Source organism: Melanerpes formicivorus, unplaced genomic scaffold (genome assembly GCF_026170545.1).
Source record: "Melanerpes formicivorus ecotype bairdi unplaced genomic scaffold, bMelFor1.0.p_v2 SCAF_65, whole genome shotgun sequence".
NCBI classification, from domain to species: Eukaryota; Metazoa; Chordata; class Aves; order Piciformes; family Picidae; genus Melanerpes; species Melanerpes formicivorus.
The window spans coordinates 1,591,841-1,610,038 of NW_027142417.1; the positions used below are offsets into that span (position 1 = coordinate 1,591,841).

The 18,198-nt window shown below is 52.1% G+C and overlaps 1 protein-coding gene across 2 annotated transcripts in view; it reads left to right on the forward strand.

Moving 5' to 3' along the window:
• The window catches only part of NKAIN3 (sodium/potassium transporting ATPase interacting 3), a 159,379-nt gene that overhangs the window by 105,268 nt on the left and 35,913 nt on the right, over window positions 1-18,198 (forward strand). For both annotated transcript variants that reach the window (XM_068162469.1, XM_068162470.1), the window contains exon 4: window positions 15,736-15,933. In XM_068162469.1, coding sequence (XP_068018570.1) covers window positions 15,736-15,933 — 198 coding nt within the window. The remainder of the gene's footprint in view (window positions 1-15,735; window positions 15,934-18,198) is intronic.

An 18,198-nucleotide genomic window follows, 5' to 3' on the forward strand; every position in this document is an offset into this window, starting at 1 on the left:
TGGAGAGGAGCAGCTGAAGGAGCTGGGGGTGTTTAGTCTGGAGAAGAGGAGGCTGAGAGGAGACCTCATTGCTCTCTGCAGCTCCCTGAAAGGAGCCTGGTGTGAGGTGGGAGTTGGTCTCAGGTGATAGGAGGAGAGGAAGTGGCCTGAAATTGTGCCAGGGGAGGGTTAGGTTGGAGATGAGGAACAATTTCTTTGCTGCAAGAGTGGTCAGGGGTTGGCACAGGCTGCCCAGGGAGGTGGTGGAGTCCTCATCCCTGGAGGTGTTCCAGAAAGCTGTGGCCATGGCACTTGGGGCCAAGGTTTAGTGGCCATGGTGGGGTTGGGCTGCTGGTTGGACTGGGTGATCTGAGGGCTTTTCCTCTGTGACTCTGAGAAAGGAGCTCTGTAACCACTGCTCCTCCAGACACACAATAAAGATATTACTTGGCCTGAAATTGTTGTTTAGTACTCCTGAAACCCTTAGTTCAAGAGAGACTCTTATTTCCCCTGGACCCAATTCATCTCTGCTCTCTGAATGAGAAACAAGAGCTGGGTCTCTGAAACAATTGCTGTTGTGGCAGCCTCAAATTGCACCGTGGTGCTGCTGAGTCCTGGTGGAGCAGGATGTGCTCACAGCCTGCTTGGCTTTAGTGATTGTCTCTGCTGCTCTGTGCTGAGCACTGCAACAGAGCTCAAGGAGTTCCAATAGGATTTCTAGCATCATCATCACCATCATCATCATCATCATCATCATCATCATCATCATCATCATCATCATCATCATCATCATCATCATCTGTTGTTGTTATTAACATGCTATTATTATTATTTATTATTAATGCTACCTACATTCTCTTTGTGTCTTTTCACCTCTGGCCTCTAAATATGCAATATTGCCAGAAGAAGAAACTGAAATGATTTAGTTCTTCCTCTGTTGGTAATGATCTGCTTGCTTCAATCTCCTCAGCCAATGGACCTGATGGAGCAGGTCCAGAGGAGGCCACAAAGGTGGTCAACCCAGGCTGAGGGAGCTGGGGTTGTTTAGCACGAAGAAGAGAAGGCTCCAGTCCATTAGAGGGGGAGCTTAATTAAGTTCAACCAGGGCAAGTGCTGGGTCCTGCATCTAAGGAGGAACAACCACCTGCACCAGGGCAGGTGAGGGGTGACCTGCTGGGAAGCAGCTCTGTGGAAAAGGACCTGGGAGTGCTGGTGGACAGCACCATGAGCCAGGGTCACCATGAGCCAGGGTCACCATGAGCCAGGGTCACCATGAGCCAGCAATGTGCCCTTGTGGCCAAGACTGCCAATGGTCTGGGATGCCTAAGGGAGAGTGTGGTCAGCAGGTCATGGGAGGTTCTCTTTCTCCTCTACTCTGTCCCCTGTAAGCATTGTGTCCAGTTCTGGGCTCCCCAGCTCAACAGAGACAGGAGGCTCCATCTGAGAACGAGGAAGAACTTTGGTGTGAGGCTGCTGGAGCCCTGGACCAGCAGGCTGCCCAGAGAGGTTGTGGAGTCTCTCTCTGGAGAGCTTCCGACTCCCCCTGACCATTGTGCTCCTGGGCAGGCTGCTGTGGGTGCCCTGCTGGAGCAGGGGGGTTGGAGTGGATGATCTCCAGAGGTCAATTCCAACCCCCACCCTGCTGGGATTCAGTGATTCTGTTCCTGATAGAAACAATGCTGAGACCCACAGGTGTCTGCTTGAGGTGGAGAAACAAGTTCAGATCAACAGTACCTGAGTGGCTCCAAGACAGGAGCACAAATAATCTCCTCCTCTGCTGCAGCAAGCAAAGGGTGGTGCTTCAGGAGGGGTGCTTCAGGAGGGGTGCTTCAGGAGGGGTGTTTCAGGAGGGGTGCTTCAGGAGGGGTGCTTCAGGAGGGGTGTTCCAGGAGGGGTGCTTCAGGAGGGGTGTTCCAGGAGGGGTGCTTCAGGAGGGGTGTTTCAGGAGGGGTGTTTCAGGAGGGGTGCTTCAGGAGGGGTGTTCCAGGAGGGGTGCTTCAGGAGGGGTGCTCCAGGAGGAGTGTTTCAGGAGGGGTGTTCCAGGAGGGGTGCTTCAGGAGGGGTGTTTCAGGAGGGGTGTTCCAGGAGGGGTGTTCCAGGAGGGGTGCTTCAGGAGGGGTGCTTCAGGAGGGGTGTTCCAGGAGGGGTGTTCCAGGAGGGGTGCTTCAGGAGGGGTGCTTCAGGAGGGGTGCTTCAGGAGGGGTGTTTCAGGAGGGGTGCTTCAGGAGGGGTGCTTCAGAAGGGGTGCTTCAGGAGTGGTGTTCCAGGAGGGGTGTTCCAGGAGGGGTGTTTCAGGAGGGGTGCTTCAGAAGGGGTGCTTCAGGAGGGGTGTTTCAGGAGGGGTGTTTCAGGAGGGGTGTTTCAGGAGGGGTGTTCCAGGAGTGGTGTTCCAGGAGTGGTCAGAGCCATCAGGACAAGAGTGTGACCATGACATTTGGCAGGTATAAATACACATGGATGAGATAAGGCTCAGATGTCCCAGATCTCTCCCAGCTGAGGTTGCCTCTGTCAGCCTGCCAGGAGCCCAGCTGGAAGGTCGTAATATACACACTAAAAGCAAACAGATTGCTCTTGGCTTTGCAATTCTTCATCCTCAAATGGAGTCTGAGACCTCAGCTCTGTTTCAGAGGTGAGAAGCATGACAGGGACCATAGCTCTGGTGGTTCCTTTGCTGGTATGAGCCCAGAGTCAAACAGCTTCCCCCCAGAGAGGCACAAGAAAAGAAAAACGAGCCAAGTGTATCGGGGAGGAATGTTCTGTGTCAGCTCTTGCATCCAGCCAGCCAGTCACACAGTCACAGAATGGTTTGGGATGGAAGAGACCTTCAAGATCAGCCAGTTCCAACCCCGCCACCATGGACAGCGACACCTCCCACCGGCCCAGCTTGCTCCAGGGCTTGAGCCCCTCCAGGGAGGAGGCAGCCACAACCTCCCTGGGCAACCTGTGCCAGTGCCTCCCCACCCTCACTGCAAAGAATTTCTTCCTAGACTAGGGGCTGTCTAAGGTCTCTTCCAACCCAAACCCTCCTGTGACTGAAGCTAGGAGTCCCTGGTTCCAAAGGGGGCTGCCAAGGGCTCTGCAGCCCCAGTGAATTGCTCAGGATGCCAAAGAAAAAGTGCTGCCCATGGAATTATTAAACATTTCTCCTTTTTTTTTGGTCATATTTATAGATGCATGGAGAAATAAAATGGGGAAGGGAAAATTCCCTCAAGTGCTTTGACTGGAAAAGCTCTAATTCCTCTGGAATTTGGTTCTGCAGTTCCTTATTGCAGTAGCCATTTAGGGAGCTCATCTGCATAAATCTCATCTTTGCCACTGTTGATTAGATAAAAATGCTGCTGGTGACTTCAAAGTGTAGCTGATTGCTTGCAGATGACATCTCCATCCTTCTGTATTTATGGATCTGAGAGCTTCAGGCTGCTGGAAGAGCCTTACAGGAGGTGCAGGCATCCACAAAGGGAGATTCAGAGTCACAGACTGCACAGGGTTGGAAGGGACCCCCAAAGGTCATCTTGGGCACCCCCCTTGCGCTCAGCAGGGACACCTCCAGCTAGAGCAGGCTGCCCAGGGCCACAGCAAGCCTGATTTTGAATGTCTCCAGGGATGGGACCTCAACCACATCCCTGGGCAGCCTGTGCCAGTGTCTCACCCCCCACACTGTGCAGAATTCCCTCCTGATGTCCAGCCCAGAGCTGCCCTGCTCCAGTTTCAAATCACAGCCCCTCGTCCTGTCACTCCAAGCCCTTCTGGACAGTCCCTCCCCAGCCTTCCTTAGATCCTCCTCAGCTACTGAAGTGTAGTCACTTAGATGGAGTCCTCTTTGATGTCAGAGCTGCTTCTCCATTTCCCCTTCCCTGCTGGCACTCCCAAAGTAATTTGTTAAAGATGTTATTTTGTCCTTAAGTTACAGATGGGCTCCTCCCAGCCTCGGGGAGAGACATCCTCCAAACCTCTCTCTCCTCTTTCAAATGCCCCTTTGGAGGAGCTCAAGAGGCTCCTCTCTCTTTCCAGGAGGGGCAGGCAGTTTGCTGGAACAAAGTGCTTCACTTTCAGACCCACTGCAGCTAGGTGAGACTGATCTGTCCTCCTGAGAGTGTCGTCATTAGCTTCCTTTTGATACCCTCTGCAAGAAGTCCTGGTGCCTGCCACTGAGATGATGAATGGGCTGCCTGCCTCCACAAATTAGATCCAGCTAATGAGTAGTAAGAACTGGTGAAATTAAATGTAAGCTTTAACTAATTAACTGATAAAGAGAGACAAGATTCTCTTGTTCTCTCCCCTGCCCCTCAGATGCCCAAGGTTCTTCCTGTTGCCTCTCTCCTGGCTGTTAATGGCCTCAGGAATTGCTCTCCTCCATTAAAAAAACTAAATCTCTCTCCATTCTCTTTGTTTAAGGAAAGTGCTGGTTCCCCAGGGGAGATGATGGCAGCCTCCCTCACTCCACCCTTCCATTTAAACATCAGTTTAGACCTTTGCAAAAGGCTGCTTGTTTGAGGGGCAGTAGTTGGGCAGCCTGAGTTTCAGCAGAGTGGGCCCATTCCAGACTAACTCTGGGTATCACTTGCCTGATGTCCCTCAGCTGGCTACCCTGGGGAGAGCTTCTAATTGGAGAAGACAAAGCTATCAGACCAGCTGATTATTTTGGTGACAAATTCTATTAGCAACCATCCATGCCTGACTCCCAGGTCGCTGCCTCAAGTATCTCTTCCTGTCCTACTCAGTTTCACTCCTTCCTGATGCAGCTGGAGATGTCCCTGCTGGCTGCAGGGGCCTTGGACAAGCCAAGCTCATGAAGTTCAGCAAGGCCAAGTGCAAGGTTCTGCACCTGGGTCAGGGCAATCCCAAGCACAAAGGCAGGGTGAGGAGTGGCTCAAGGTCAGTGCTGGGGATGTCATCTCTCTTGAGCCTCCTCTTCTCCAGACTGAACACCCCCAGCTCCCTCAGCTGCTCCTCCCCAGCCCTGTGCTCCAGACCCTTCCTCAGCTTTGTTGTCATTCTCTGGATATGCTCCAGCCTCTCAATGTCCTTCTTGGAGTGAGGAGCCCACAACTGAATTCAAGATTTGAGGGGTGGCCTCACCAGTGCCCAGTACAGAGGGACGAGGGAGAGGGAGAGGGAGAGGGAGAGGGAGAGGGAGAGGGAGAGGGAGAGGGAGAGGGAGAGGAGAGGAGAGGAGAGGAGAGGAGAGGAGAGGAGAGGAGAGGAGAGGAGAGGAGAGGAGAGGAGAGGAGAGGAGAGGAGGGGAGGGGAGGGGAGGGGAGGGGAGGGGAGGGGAGGGGGGGAGGGGAGGGGAGGGAAGGGGAGGGGAGGGAAGGGAAGGGAAGGGAAGGGAAGGGAAGGGAAGGGAAGGGAAGGGAAGGGAAGGGAAGGGAAGGGAAGGGAAGGGAAGGGAAGGGAAGGGAAGGGAAGGGAAGGGAAGGGAAGGGAAGGGAAGGGAAGGGAAGGGAAGGGAAGGGAAGGGAAGGGAAGGGAAGGGAAGGATAATGAGAAAAGCAAAAGGCAGGAGAAGAGACTTCTCTGAGCATGACAGGGACTGAATATTAACAAGGTAATATTAGCATCACTCTGTGCCTTTCCAGTCAGGCAGCTGGAATTATTCATGGCAATAGAAAATGCTGTAAAAGATGATGGTGGTGGTTGTTGCTTGACTGTAAGTCTAAATGTGCAACAGTAAACCTCAGCCCCAGGAGAATTTCAAACTTCCAGTAATTACTCTGTGGCTATAAATGATTATGGCATTAATGCTTACATTGCTGCTGCTGCTGCTGCTGCTGCAGAGACTAATTACCCAGGTGATGCTGTCAGCACTTGCAACTGCTGCTGTTCCTTCTTCTCTTGCTATTGGCTTCTCCAAGGTTAAGATGCTGAGGGGCCTGGAACATCCCTGTGAGGAGGAAAGGCTGAGAACCCTGGGGCTGAGAGCCTGGAGAGGAGCAGCCCCAGAGGGGAACTGAGCAATGCTCAGCAAGAGATGAAGTGAATCCCCATCCTTCCTACAGAATGAACCAGGTTGGAAAAGACCTTGGAGATCATCCAGTCCAACCTCTCACCCAGCACCATCTGATCAACTCAACCATGGCACCAAGGGCCACATCCAATCCCCTCTTGAACCCCTCCAGTGATGGTGACTCCACCACCTCCCTGGGCAGCACATCCCAATGGCCAATCTCTCTTGCTGGGAAGAATTTCTTCCTCACATCCAGCCTGAACTTCCCCTGGCACAGCTTGAGACTGTGTCCTCTTGTTCTAGTGCTGGTTGCCTGGGAGAAGAGACCAACCCCCACCTGGCTACAAGGATAAGGGGCAAGAGGCTGGGGCCAGACTCTGCTCAGTGTTGCCCAGGGACAGGACAAGGGGCACTGGGCACAAACTGGAACCCAGGAGGTTCTTTGGTGTGAGGCTGCTGGAGCCCTGGAGCAGGCTGCCCAGAGAGGTTGTGGAGTCTCCTTCTCTGCAGAGCTTCCAACCCCCTCTGGGGATTGTGCTCCTGGGCAAGATGCTGTGGGTGCCCTGCTTTGGCAGGGGGGGGTTGGATTGGATGATCTCCAGAGGTCCCTTCCAGGCCCCACCATGCTGGGATGCTGGGATAGCTTTTCAAAAGAGCCAGGTGTTGCAGGCTCCCTGCTGCCTCTGCCTCCTCCCCTGCTCTGGAGCAGTACAATTCCCATCCCTGTGTCTGTTGTTTGTGTTGTACCACGGCAGCAAATAAAATTCTCTGCTTTATTTACAGCAGAGCATTTTTTAAACCACTGCCAGCCCTGGCAGAGAAGAGAGGCTTTGATTTATCCCTGGTAACTTCTTGAGGCAGTAAAAATGTACAGGGGGAAAAAAAAAGGAGAAGCCAGGCTTTGGCAAAATTTAAAGGACCAAAGAATGTGTTGGGAATTGCAAGGCAGAGTGGTGGCTGAGCTGAGGCAGGGCAGGGTCTGGATGGGAAGGACACATTTCAACAGAGGAGGTGGAAACTGCACCTAAGGAGGAAGTTCTTTGCAGTGAGGGCAGTGAAGTACTGGAACAGGTTGCCCAGAGAGGTGGTGGAGGTCTCATCCCTGGAGACACTCAAGGTCAAACTGATGGAGCTGTAAGCAACCTGCTCCTAGGTAAAGATGTCCCTGCTGACTGCAGGGGCTTGGACAACAGGACCCTCGAGGGACCCTTCCAGCCCCATGCTGGGGTTGCTTAGCCTGGAGAAGAGGAGGCTCAGGGGAGACCTTAGTGCTGTCTACTGCTACCTGAAGGGAGGTTGTACCCAGCTGGGGGTTGGTCTCTGCTCCCAGGCTACCAGCACCAGAACAAGAGGACACAGTCTCAAGCTGTGCCAGGGGAGGTTCAGGCTGGAGGTTAGGAAGAAATTCTTCCCAGCAAGAGAGATTGGCCCTGGGGATGTGCTGCCCAGGGAGGTGGTGGAGTCCCCATCACTGGAGGTGTTTAGGAGGAGACCAGCTGGGGTGCTTGGTGCCATGGTTTAGTTGATCAGATGGTGTTGGGTGAGAGGTTGGACTGGATGATCTCCAAGGTCTTTTCCAACCTGGTTAATTCTATTCTATTCTATTCTATTCTATTCTATTCTATTCTATTCTATTCTATTCTATTCTGTTCTGTTCTGTTCTGTTCTGTTCTGTTCTGTTCTAGCCCATCCCATCCCATCCCATCCCATCCCGTCCTATCCCATCCCATCCCATCCTATCCTATCCTATCCTATCCTATCCTATCCTATCCTATCCTATCCTATCCTATCCTATCCTATCCTATCCTATCCTATCCTATCCTATCCTATCCTATCCTATCCTCTCCTATCCTCTCCTCTCTGTGATTCTCAATTCATGCAGGGACAGGAGGGAAAGAGCTGCAGCTGGAGTGAAGGTTTAGCTGCAGTGGGAGCAGCAGAGAGGCAGCTGTTGGTTGCAGGGGCTGGGCAGCTCAGCAGACGTGATTCATCTCCTGTTTGCAGCTGCTTTCTGTGCACATCAAAGTGAGCAGAATGGATGACATTATAAAAATAGAGCAGTCAGGAATAAATGATTCCTGTCTGCTGAGGTAACAGCCAGAACAAGACATCAATCTGGGAAAATATAGTGGCACACAAGCCCCAGATGGTTCCTTTAAGGGTAATACATGGTGCCTTAAGTAGATATAATGGTGAGGAACAGAAAGGAATGGTGCTGAGAGTGAGTATTGGAAGGGATTGCTGAGAGCTACACTGGAAACTGCCTTCTGATGGCTTCCCTGATTCATAACAGCTGCTCTGCAGGGGACCTCCAGGAAGGCTGGGGAGGGACTGTCCAGAAGGGCTTGGAGTGATAAGATGAGGGGCAATGGTTTGAAACTGGAGCAGGGCAGCTCCAGGCTGGACATCAGGAGGAAGTTCTGCACAGTGAGGGGGGTGAGACACTGGGACAGGCTGCCCAGGGAGGTGGTTGAGGTCCCATCCCTGGAGACATTCAAAATCAGGCTTGCTCTGGCCCTGGGCAGCCTGCTCTAGCTGGAGGTGTCCCTGCTGAGTGCAGGGGGGTTGCCCAAGGTGACCTTTGAGTGTCCCTTCCAACCCAAAGCACTCTGAATAATGGGAGGGGAGGAGGTTTGCTGTGGTGTAGAGCTCAGCAAGGGCAGTAGAAGCCCTTCCATTCCCTTGCATTCTTCCTCTTTCCTCACTCATCAGTTCCTTCTGGCTGTGACAGACCAGAAATCAAAGAATCACAGAATCAATAAGGTTGGAAAAGACCTCAGAGATCATCAAGTCCAACCTACTACCTAACACCTAACACCTCTTGACTACTAAACCATGGCACCAAGTGCCACATCCAATCCCTTTTTGAACCCCTCCAGGGATGGGGACTCCACCACCTCCCTGGGCAGCACATTCCATTGGCCAATCTCTCTTGCTGGGAAGAACTTTCTCCTCACCTCCAGCCTAAACCTCCCCTGGCACAGCTTGAGACTGTGTCCTCTTGTTCTGGTGCTGGTTGCCTGGGAGAAGAGACCAACCTCCTTTCAGGTAGTTGTAGAGAGCTATAAGGTCTCCCCTGAGCCTCCTCTTCTCCAGGCTAAGCAACCCCAGCTCCCTCAGCCTCTCCTCCCAGGGCTGTGCCCCAGACCCCTGCCCAGTTTGTTGCCCTTCTCTGGACGCATTGGTGGAGTATTTTCCAGACTTCTCACAGACTTTGTCTCACACCTCCCCAGCCTGCAGTTTCTGGTTTTAATCCTACTAGGAAGTTTTTTTTCCCACATCCTCCTCTTAAGTTACTCACTCCTGAGGATGCCAACCCTTGGCTACAGCCCCTCCAGGTCATTGTTCTGCTCTTTGTCTCTCTGTTTCATCTCAGCCTCAGCAGTGAAAGGGAAGCATCATTTCCATTCTCACCAGGTTCTCATCTCTGCAGCAATCTCATTTGGGTCTTATTTATTAGGGCAGGAGATATTAAAAATTGCATGATGAAGGATTACAGCCAGGCCCACGATGGTAAAAGAGTGAAGGGCTCATTAGGCTGCTCTGTGGCTTTGTTCCTCTCCTGAAGTCACCAGATTTATGTAACACCTATTAGCAGGACCATTAAGTGATCCACCTAGACTTGGAGTTCTTAACAGAGCCTTTTAGAGCTCCCTCCTGACTTCATAAAAGTGAATTTATCTGGGGAACATATTCAGCCCCATTGATTGGAGGGGGCTTCTGTGAGAAATCTCCTCAGAATGGAGGCAGGATAAAGAACTAACTAGCTCAATCTGAGCAGCCTGAGCAGCTCATCGATTTCCTCTGGCGTGGTGAAGATGAAATCACCCACGAGGCACTGGCCACCATCAGCCCCTGCCAACTGATCTCATCCAAAGGGCTTGAGGAGTTTGAGTGTGAGGAGTGCAGGGCAAAGAAAACAAAACAAAATCAAAGGGCTGCTGGTTCCTGGCAGAGGAAACGACTGGAGAGGACTAAAGGGAAGCTCTCTGGGGTCTGAATGTTTGTGGGAGGTTTGGAGGTGGATGGGTCTGCAGATGAAATGAAGCTGGCTAAGGCCAGGGTGCCATCCACTGCTGAAGAATTAACCAGGCTGGAAAAGACCTTTGAGAGCATCCAGGCCAACCTATCACCCAGCACCATCTGATCAGCTCAACCATGGCCCCAAGTGCCTCAGCCAGGCTCTTCTTCTAAACACTGGAGGTGTTTACCTCCAGGGATGGGGACTCCACCACCTCCCTGGGCAGCACATTCCCATGGCCAATCTCTCTTGCTGGGAAGAATTTCTTCCTCACCTCCAGCCTAAACCTCCCCTGGCACATCTTGAGACTGTGTCCTCTTGTTCTGGTGCTGCTTGCCTGGGAGAAGAGACCAACCCCCACCTGGCTACAACCTCCCTCCAGGTAGTCATAGACTAGTTAGTGCTGCCTCCTTTGGCCATGGCTGATGGCTGACCTCAGGAGAGCTCAGCTGAGCCATTGATTTGTGCAGTTGGATATAAATAGAGAGATAATTAGTTTGTTTCTGTAAAATATATCCCTGTGTGCATGCACAGGCAGGGGGAGCACAGTGGGCACAGATTTATCTGTTCACAGCAATACATTAAAGTGTTTTAAGGAACCTCAAATGTGGACCAATGCCTATGGTCAGCCTGAAATGAATAATGAGCTAAAGCATACTAATCCCAAGCAGCAAGCCAGGCTGGGTGGGGAGTGGCTGAGAGCAGCCCTGAGGAGAAGGCTTTGGGGGTGTCAGGTGCTGACAAACTCCCCAGGAGCCAGCAGTGGTCCCTGGCAGCCCAGAGCCAGCTGAGTGCTGAGCTGCAGCCAGAGCAGGGAGAGCAGCAGCACAGGGAGGGGATTCTGCCCCTCTGCTCTGCTCTGCTCAGCCCCCACCTGCAGCACTGCCTCCAGCTCTGGGGCCCCCAGCACAAGAAGGACCTGGAGCTGCTGGAGAGGCTCCAGAGGAGGCCACAGAGATGAGCAGAGGCTGCAGAACCTCCCCTGTGGGAACAGGCTGGGAGAGCTGGGGCTGCTCAGCCTGGAGAAGAGAAGCTCCAGGCAGACCTTAGAGCAGCCTTGCAGCACCTGGTGGGGGCTCCAGGAGAGCTGGGGAGGGACTTTTTACAAGGGCTTGTAGAGCTGAACTGCTGATGCAGATGCTGCCCATCGAGATTCCAGCCTTAGGAACAGCATCATAGAAAGCATCCTAGAATCACAGGCTGCCTTGGGTTGGAAGGGACCCTCAAAGGTCATCTTGTCCAAGCCCCCAGCAGTGAGCAGGCACAGCTTTACCTGGCTCACAGCAGCAGACCACTCAGGCTGCAGCACAGAGCCCGGCAGTGAGTGAGGCTCCTGACTCTGGAAGCTTTTCCTCTGCAGCTCATTTCCTTGTAACAAGTCAAAAACTCCTCTCTGTGCTCTGCTGTCCCTGGGAGCAGAGGCTTCAGCAGAAGTGCTGAACACCACCAGAGCTGCCATAACACAAGGAGAGCTGGCAGCACTGTGAGCAGTTGCGTTGCTGTGAGCAGGCAGAGCAGGGAACACAACAGCAGCTGCTTCAGCTGGACTGTTAATCTCTGGAAGTGCTCCTGGGTGCAGGTGGGAAGGTTCTGCTGAGGCTCAGCACAGGGAGGCACTGTTCTTGTCAGGAATTCAGCTTTCAGATGGTTTCTTTAGGGTGCTTTTGAGTGGCTTTGGAGTCAGGTACAGACCCTCACACTTAGGACCTGGTCTCTTGTGTGTTTATCCCCAGTGTGCCATTTCTCTCCTTGCCATAGAGTCATTAGGACTGGAAAGGGCCTCTAGGATCCTCAAGTCCACTTGTCAACCCAACACCAGCCTGGCCACTACACCATGTCCCCAGGTGCCATGGCCACAGGCTTCTTGAACACCTCCAGGGGTGGTGACTCCACCACCTCCCTGGGCAGCCTGTGCCAATCCCTGGCCACTCTTGCAGCCTGTTCCAACGCTTGACCAAGCTGTACAACCCCAACTCTCTCAGCCTGTCCTCACAGGGGAGGTTCTCCAGCCCTCTGATCACCTTCATGGCCTCCCCTGGACCTACTCCAGCTGTTCCATGTCCCTCTTATGCTGGGGACACCAGAACTGAACCAGCACTCCAGGTGGGGTCTCAGGAGAGCAGAGTCCTCCCTTACCCACTTGTTGGACCTTCCTTAACCACTTGTTGGATGCTCAGAGGCTGTATCCAGCAGTGGGGCACTCAGGCAGATGAGTCTAAATCCTTCAGCTTCAGGTATCAATGAGTAAAACATTACCAAACAACGTGGGAAGAGCTTCCTGTAGGCGCTTGAGGTGTCACATTTTGAACCTGTGGTGTTTCAGCTGCACACAGAACTCCCTCAGGATCTCAGCAGTTAGGTTTAAAGGCATCACTTACAAAAACAAGGTTGAAAACCCAAAGCTATTTTGCAAGGTTCTTGCTGAGCCTTGCAACTCTCCTTTCTCTGGCAAGCTCCTTGCCCAGGTGTTCACAGTTTCACCAGCTGCTTGCACAGAATATTTTCATGGCCCACAATCAGAACTTTCCTCCTCACTGGTAACAGCAGGAACTGGGCAGCAAGTCAGAACTGGAGCATCCTTGCTGCTCTTAGGAAGCAGGAAGGACTTAATTGATGTTCATTTATAATAAGCATGATATCACTGTGAGGTTGGGGAGACATTGGCACCGGCTGCCCAGGGAGGCTGTGGCTGCCTCCTCCCTGGAGGTGTTCAAAGCCAGGCTGGGATGAAGCCTTGAGCAAGCTGGGCTGGTGGGAGGTGTCCCTGCCCATGGCAGGAGGGTTGGAACTGGATGGACTTCAAGGTCCCTTCCAAGCCAACCCATTCTGTGAGGCTATGCATCACTAAACCAAGAAGTGTTAGGGAGGGTGAGGTGTGGGATGATATTGCCTGATGAATGTATCTGGAAACAGAAGCACAGAATGGGTTGGATCAGAAGGGGTCTTCAGAATGGGTTGGATCAGAAGGGCTCCTCACAGGTCAGCCAGACCAACCTCCTAGCCATGGTCAGGGACATGTTTCACTAGATCAGGTTGCTCCATCCAGCAGAGAACATCCACTTGAAACCAAATGCAGAACTGAAGCAGATGTAATGAAATTAAGCCTTCTCTCTAAGCACTTAGAAAACATTCTTATTGGGACTTAAAGGGATTACACCTCACCTAAAAGCCAGCATCTGCCAGGGCAATGATTTCCAATAGTGATCAGAATGAATCCTTGGGCTGGCAGCCAGCACTCAGCCTCTGCATTGTTTAAAGGCTTAAAAAGCCTCTGACAGTTCAGTGGGATCGTGCATCAGGAGAAAGGTGACCACGGGGCCTGAGGGATGGAATTGACATCAAGAGAGAGCTTAGGAGTTTGAAGCACAGAAAAAGCCTCATTGATGAGGCCACCCCCTCAAGTACTGGGCTCAGTTATGGGCTCCTCACTGCATGAAGGACACTGAGGGAATGGAATGGAATGGAATGGAATGGAATGGAATGGAATGGAATGGAATGGAATGGAATGGAATGGAATGGAATGGAATGGAATGGAATGGAATGGAATGGAATGGAATAGACCTTCAAGATCATCATGTCCAACCTATCATCCAACACCACCTAATCATGTGTGTCCAGAGAAAGGCAATGAAGATGATCAAGGGTCTGAAGAACAGGGCTGGTGAGGAGCAGCTGAGGAAGCTGGGGGTGTTCAGTCTGGGGAAGAGGAGGCTGAGGGGAGACCTCATTGCCCTCTGCAGCTCCCTGAAAGGAGGTTGCAGTGAGGTGAGGGCTGGTCTCTTCTCACACAGAACAAGTGATAGGAAAAGAGAAAACAGCCTCAAGTTGTGCCAGGGGAGGGTTAGGCTGGAGATTAGGAGACATGTCTTTGCTGCAAGAGTGGTCAGGGGTTGGCAGAGGCTGCCCAGGGAGGTGGTGGAGTCCCCATCCCCAGAGGGGTTCCAGAAAGCTGTGGCCATGGCACTTGGGGCCAGGGTTTGGTGGCCATGGTGGGGTTGGGTTGCTGGTTGGACTGGGTGAGCTCAGAGGCCTCTTCCAACCCAACCAATTCTGTGCTTCTGCAAAGTTCACTGAAATCTCAAACCTCTAGAGCCAGGCAAAGATTCTTTTAATCTTCTAAACCTCTGTAAATGAGGACAAAGGCAAGGGGTTGGGTTTTTAATGCCTGGCACACTCAACTCCCTTCATGGAGTAAGAAGCTCCAGGAAGTTTGGGAGGGCTGTGCTCCAGCAGCTGAAAGGAAGGAAAACAAATTGATTTTTGCCAGGCTTGCTTGTATTGATTGGCAGCTTAACATTTATCAGCTCAAACAGCTTACATCTGCCATTTTGTGGGGTGATATTTTAGAGGTCAAGCTGAGGGGGCAGGAGGTTCTGTTTGCATTTCTACCAGTGCTCTTTGCTGGGCCATCATTACCTGCTTGGAGAGCTCAGGACATTGACACGGGGAGGAGTGATGGTGAAAAGCTCTTCTCCCAGCCTCTCTCTCTCTGTAAGCTCTGAACAAGAGTTTAACTTTTCCAAGCATCCCTTTGGGTTTTAATTGATGAATTTGAGCTGTTTCTAACTGACTTCCTTCTCTCCCTGCACCACCAGCAGCCTCCAAACAGCAACATCTGGTTCCTCTCTAAGCATCAAGTGATGACCACCAAGCCAAAGTTCCTTTAATCACTTCAACAACCAAACAGAGAGGAAAGAGTTTATTTCTGAGGTGTTTGTGCTGACCACATCCTAAATTCTTGCACTTATTAAGCTGAAAATTTGACCTCTTTTTGGCTTGTTTGCCTTGGGCTGTGAAGCAGCCAAGCACAAACAGCAAAGCAGGGAATGATGATCAGAGCTTGAAGACACAAAACAAACAAATAAAGGAGGAAAAACAGTTCTGGAGGGCAAAGCAAGCTGTGACACCTATGCTACAGCCAGCACATTTGATTCCCAGAGCTGTGATGACCTCCTCCCAGTGCTTGATGCTCACCAACCCCCCCACAACATCCCAATTCCTACTCAAGAAAGAGTTTCTGAAGGAGAATCATTAAGGTTGGAAAAGACTTCTAAGCTCATCCAGTCCAGCCACCAGCCCAGCACCACCACACCCACTAAACCATGTCCTCAAGTGCTGTGCCCACATGGGTTTTGAACTCTTCCAGGGATGCTGACTCCACCACACATCCACACTCCAGCATACACAAGGAGAAACCATGGATGCCTCATCCCAGGAGGAGTTTAAGAGCAGGAAGCTGTGTGCAGCTTGGTCTAGGGGGAGGTGTCCCTGAATGTGGCAGGGGGGTTGGAACTAGATGACCTTCAAGGTCCCTTCCAACTGAAGCCACTCTGTGATATCACAGAGAGAGAGGGCAGCAGATGACCTTCAAGGTCCCTTCCAACTGAAGCCACTCTGTGATATCACAGAGAGAGAGGGCAGCAGAGGACCTTCAAGGTCCCTTCCAACTGAAGCCACTCTGTGATATCACAGAGAGAGAGGGCAGCAGAGGACCTTCAAGGTCCCTTCTACCTGAAGCCATTCCAGGATGTCACAGAGAGAGAGGGCAACAGATGCCCTTCAAGATCCCTTCCAACCTAAGGCATCCTATGAATCCATGCCAACGCTTCTCTTGTGACCACCTGAGTTGGTTTCCCTTCCACCTCAAACCCTTCCACATTTCTATGGCTCTGTGTTCCCACCATTGTATTTCCTCTGCTTTACCTTGAATAACACCAAACCAGGTGGGCTGTTGTTTTGGAGGTTTGGAGGGGGTTTTTCACACTTTCCCCCCCTCCCTGCCTCCTAGGAAACCGACCTGATGACCTTCAACATCTCGATGCACCGCTCGTGGTGGCGGGAGCACGGGCCGGGCTGCGTCCGCAGGGTGCTGCGTCCCTCCGCCCCTGGCGTCCTGGAGGACTACTCCTACGTCTCTGTCACAGGCTGCATCATCGACTTCCAGTACCTGGAGGTCATCCACAGTGCCATCCAGATACTCCTCTCTGTAAGTTCTCCTTTCTCTCTTTGTACTTGGGTTCTGTGCTGGGTTGAAATTCATAGAATCATAGAGCCAGCCAGGCTGGAAAAGTCCTCAGAGATCATCCAGTCCAACCTATTGCCTAACACCTCCTGGCAACTAAACCACGGCTCCAAGTGCCACATCCAAGCCTCCAGGCATGGTGACTCCACCAACTCCCTGGGCAGCACATCCCAATGGCAAATTACTCCTTCTGGGAAGAACTTTCTCTTCACCTCCAGCCTAAACTTCCCCTGGCACAGCTTGAGACTGTGTCCTCTTGTTCTGGTGCTGCTTGCCTGGGAGAAGAGACCAACCCCCACCTGGCTGCAACCTCCCTTCAGGTGGTTGTAGAGAGCAATAAGGTCTGCCCTGAGCCTCCTCTTCTCCAGGCTGAACACCCCAGAAATTACTGCCCCCACCCCCCAGCCTAAAACTGCCAGCGCAGCTCAGCTGGAAAGCAAATGGAGCTCTGTTTACAAGCACACACTGCAAGCTCAAACATGGAATGCAAGGAATGTGCACAAAATATATGATCTTTATATATCTTTACCATTTGCAAGCAGCACATAACCCCCCCTGGACAGGACCAGGGGGTTACCAACAGCTCCCCCCTCCCTGCTCCCTTCTCCCCCTTTTTCCCCCTTCCCTTTTCCCTTTCCTTTCCTTCTTTTCCCAGCAGCCAGTCCTAAAAGCAGCCAACTCCTTTCTGGACCTTACAAGCTCCTTGCTTCCCATTCCCTTGCCTGTTTTTCTATGGAGCAGTGGTAGCCTAACAAAGCATTTTACAGCCTAACAAAAGCTTTATTGGCATAACAAATCCTTTCCTCGTGCTCACCTTTGTCCAAAGGAGCAGCAAGGTGAGAAGCTTCCATTTGGTAGGGACTCAGAGCCTCCATCAGGAGAAATCCCTCCAGGGGGAAATATTGGATACCTGTCCAGATCTATTACACCCTGGCAGCAGCAGCAGCAGCTCCCTGCTTTGGAAAGGTGACTTTTGATTGAAACCTTCTCCTTTTTCTTGCTGCTGTCTGTCATAAAAATGGTTTCATATGCAGCTGTGACTCCTCCAGAGCCTGCTTCAGGGAGCAGACTCTCCAGGGTGGTTTAATTGGGGCAGAGTGAGGCTCTTTGCCTGCTTCTTCTGTAGTTGCCCCCTAAAACAAATAACACAATAATAATAATGGGGGAAACAATGACTTTGTGTCTGAAGGGACACAATGAATCCTTCATCCTGAGCCTGAAGGGACTGGGGGGGGTTGAAGGATTTATTTGAGTTGGGGGGAAATCAAGAGAAATGTGATAGCATAGGGGGAAATGGATGCTCAAGATGTGTGATGTCTGTTTGAAATCTCCTCTTGGCTGATGCTGAGAGCCCTGGGGCTGCTGAGCCTGGAGAAGAGCAGCCTGAGAAGGAATCTTCTCAGTGCTGACCAACACCTAAAGGGTGGAGGCAAGAGGATGGGGCCAGACTCTTTCCAGTGGTGCCCAGAGACAGGGCAAAGGGCAGAATCTGGAGCCCAGGAGGTTCCACCTGGACAGGAGGAGAAACTTTGGTGTGAGGCTGCTGGAGCCCTGGAGCAGGCTGCCCAGAGAGGTTGTGGAGTCTCCTTCTCTGGAGAGATTCCAACCCTCCCCAGGCCACTGTGCTGCTGGGCAAGCTGCTGTGGGTGCCCTGCTTTGGGCTGGATGCTCTCCAGAGGTCCTTTCCAACCCCACCCTGCTGGGATTCTCTGGGCATACAGATGAGGAAACCTCTCACAGGAGAACCCCCTGGGCTTCACTGCAGTGTGGGGCCAGGCAAAGATGTGGTGTAGGAAGATGAAGAACACTGAACCTTTTCCACATGGGGAGGGGGTTAAAAGCAGTGACCCTTCCTGCCTCAGCTGAAGCCAGACACTGATCAATGGGGAATGGCTTTGAACACCAGCAAGCACAAAGCATGGCCAGAAAAAGGTCTCACATTTTCTAGACTGTGAGGAAGTTTTCAGACCAGAAGTAGAAGCACAAAAAACCCCAAACCACTAAAAGCCCCCAGGAAAAGCTCTGCTGGCAGCCAAGCAGGGAGCTGCATGCTGTGGTCACTGTGAGTCTGAGCAGTTGCCCTGCAAGACTGACAGCCTGGGTCTGCACACAGCAGTTAAGTGTGCCAAGGAAACTGGGTGCTGGGGCCAGCTGGCTCAGGGCAGCTCACATCTCCACTCATCATCTCAGCCTCCAGCACAGGCTGGTGTGCTCAAGTCACCCAGGGGA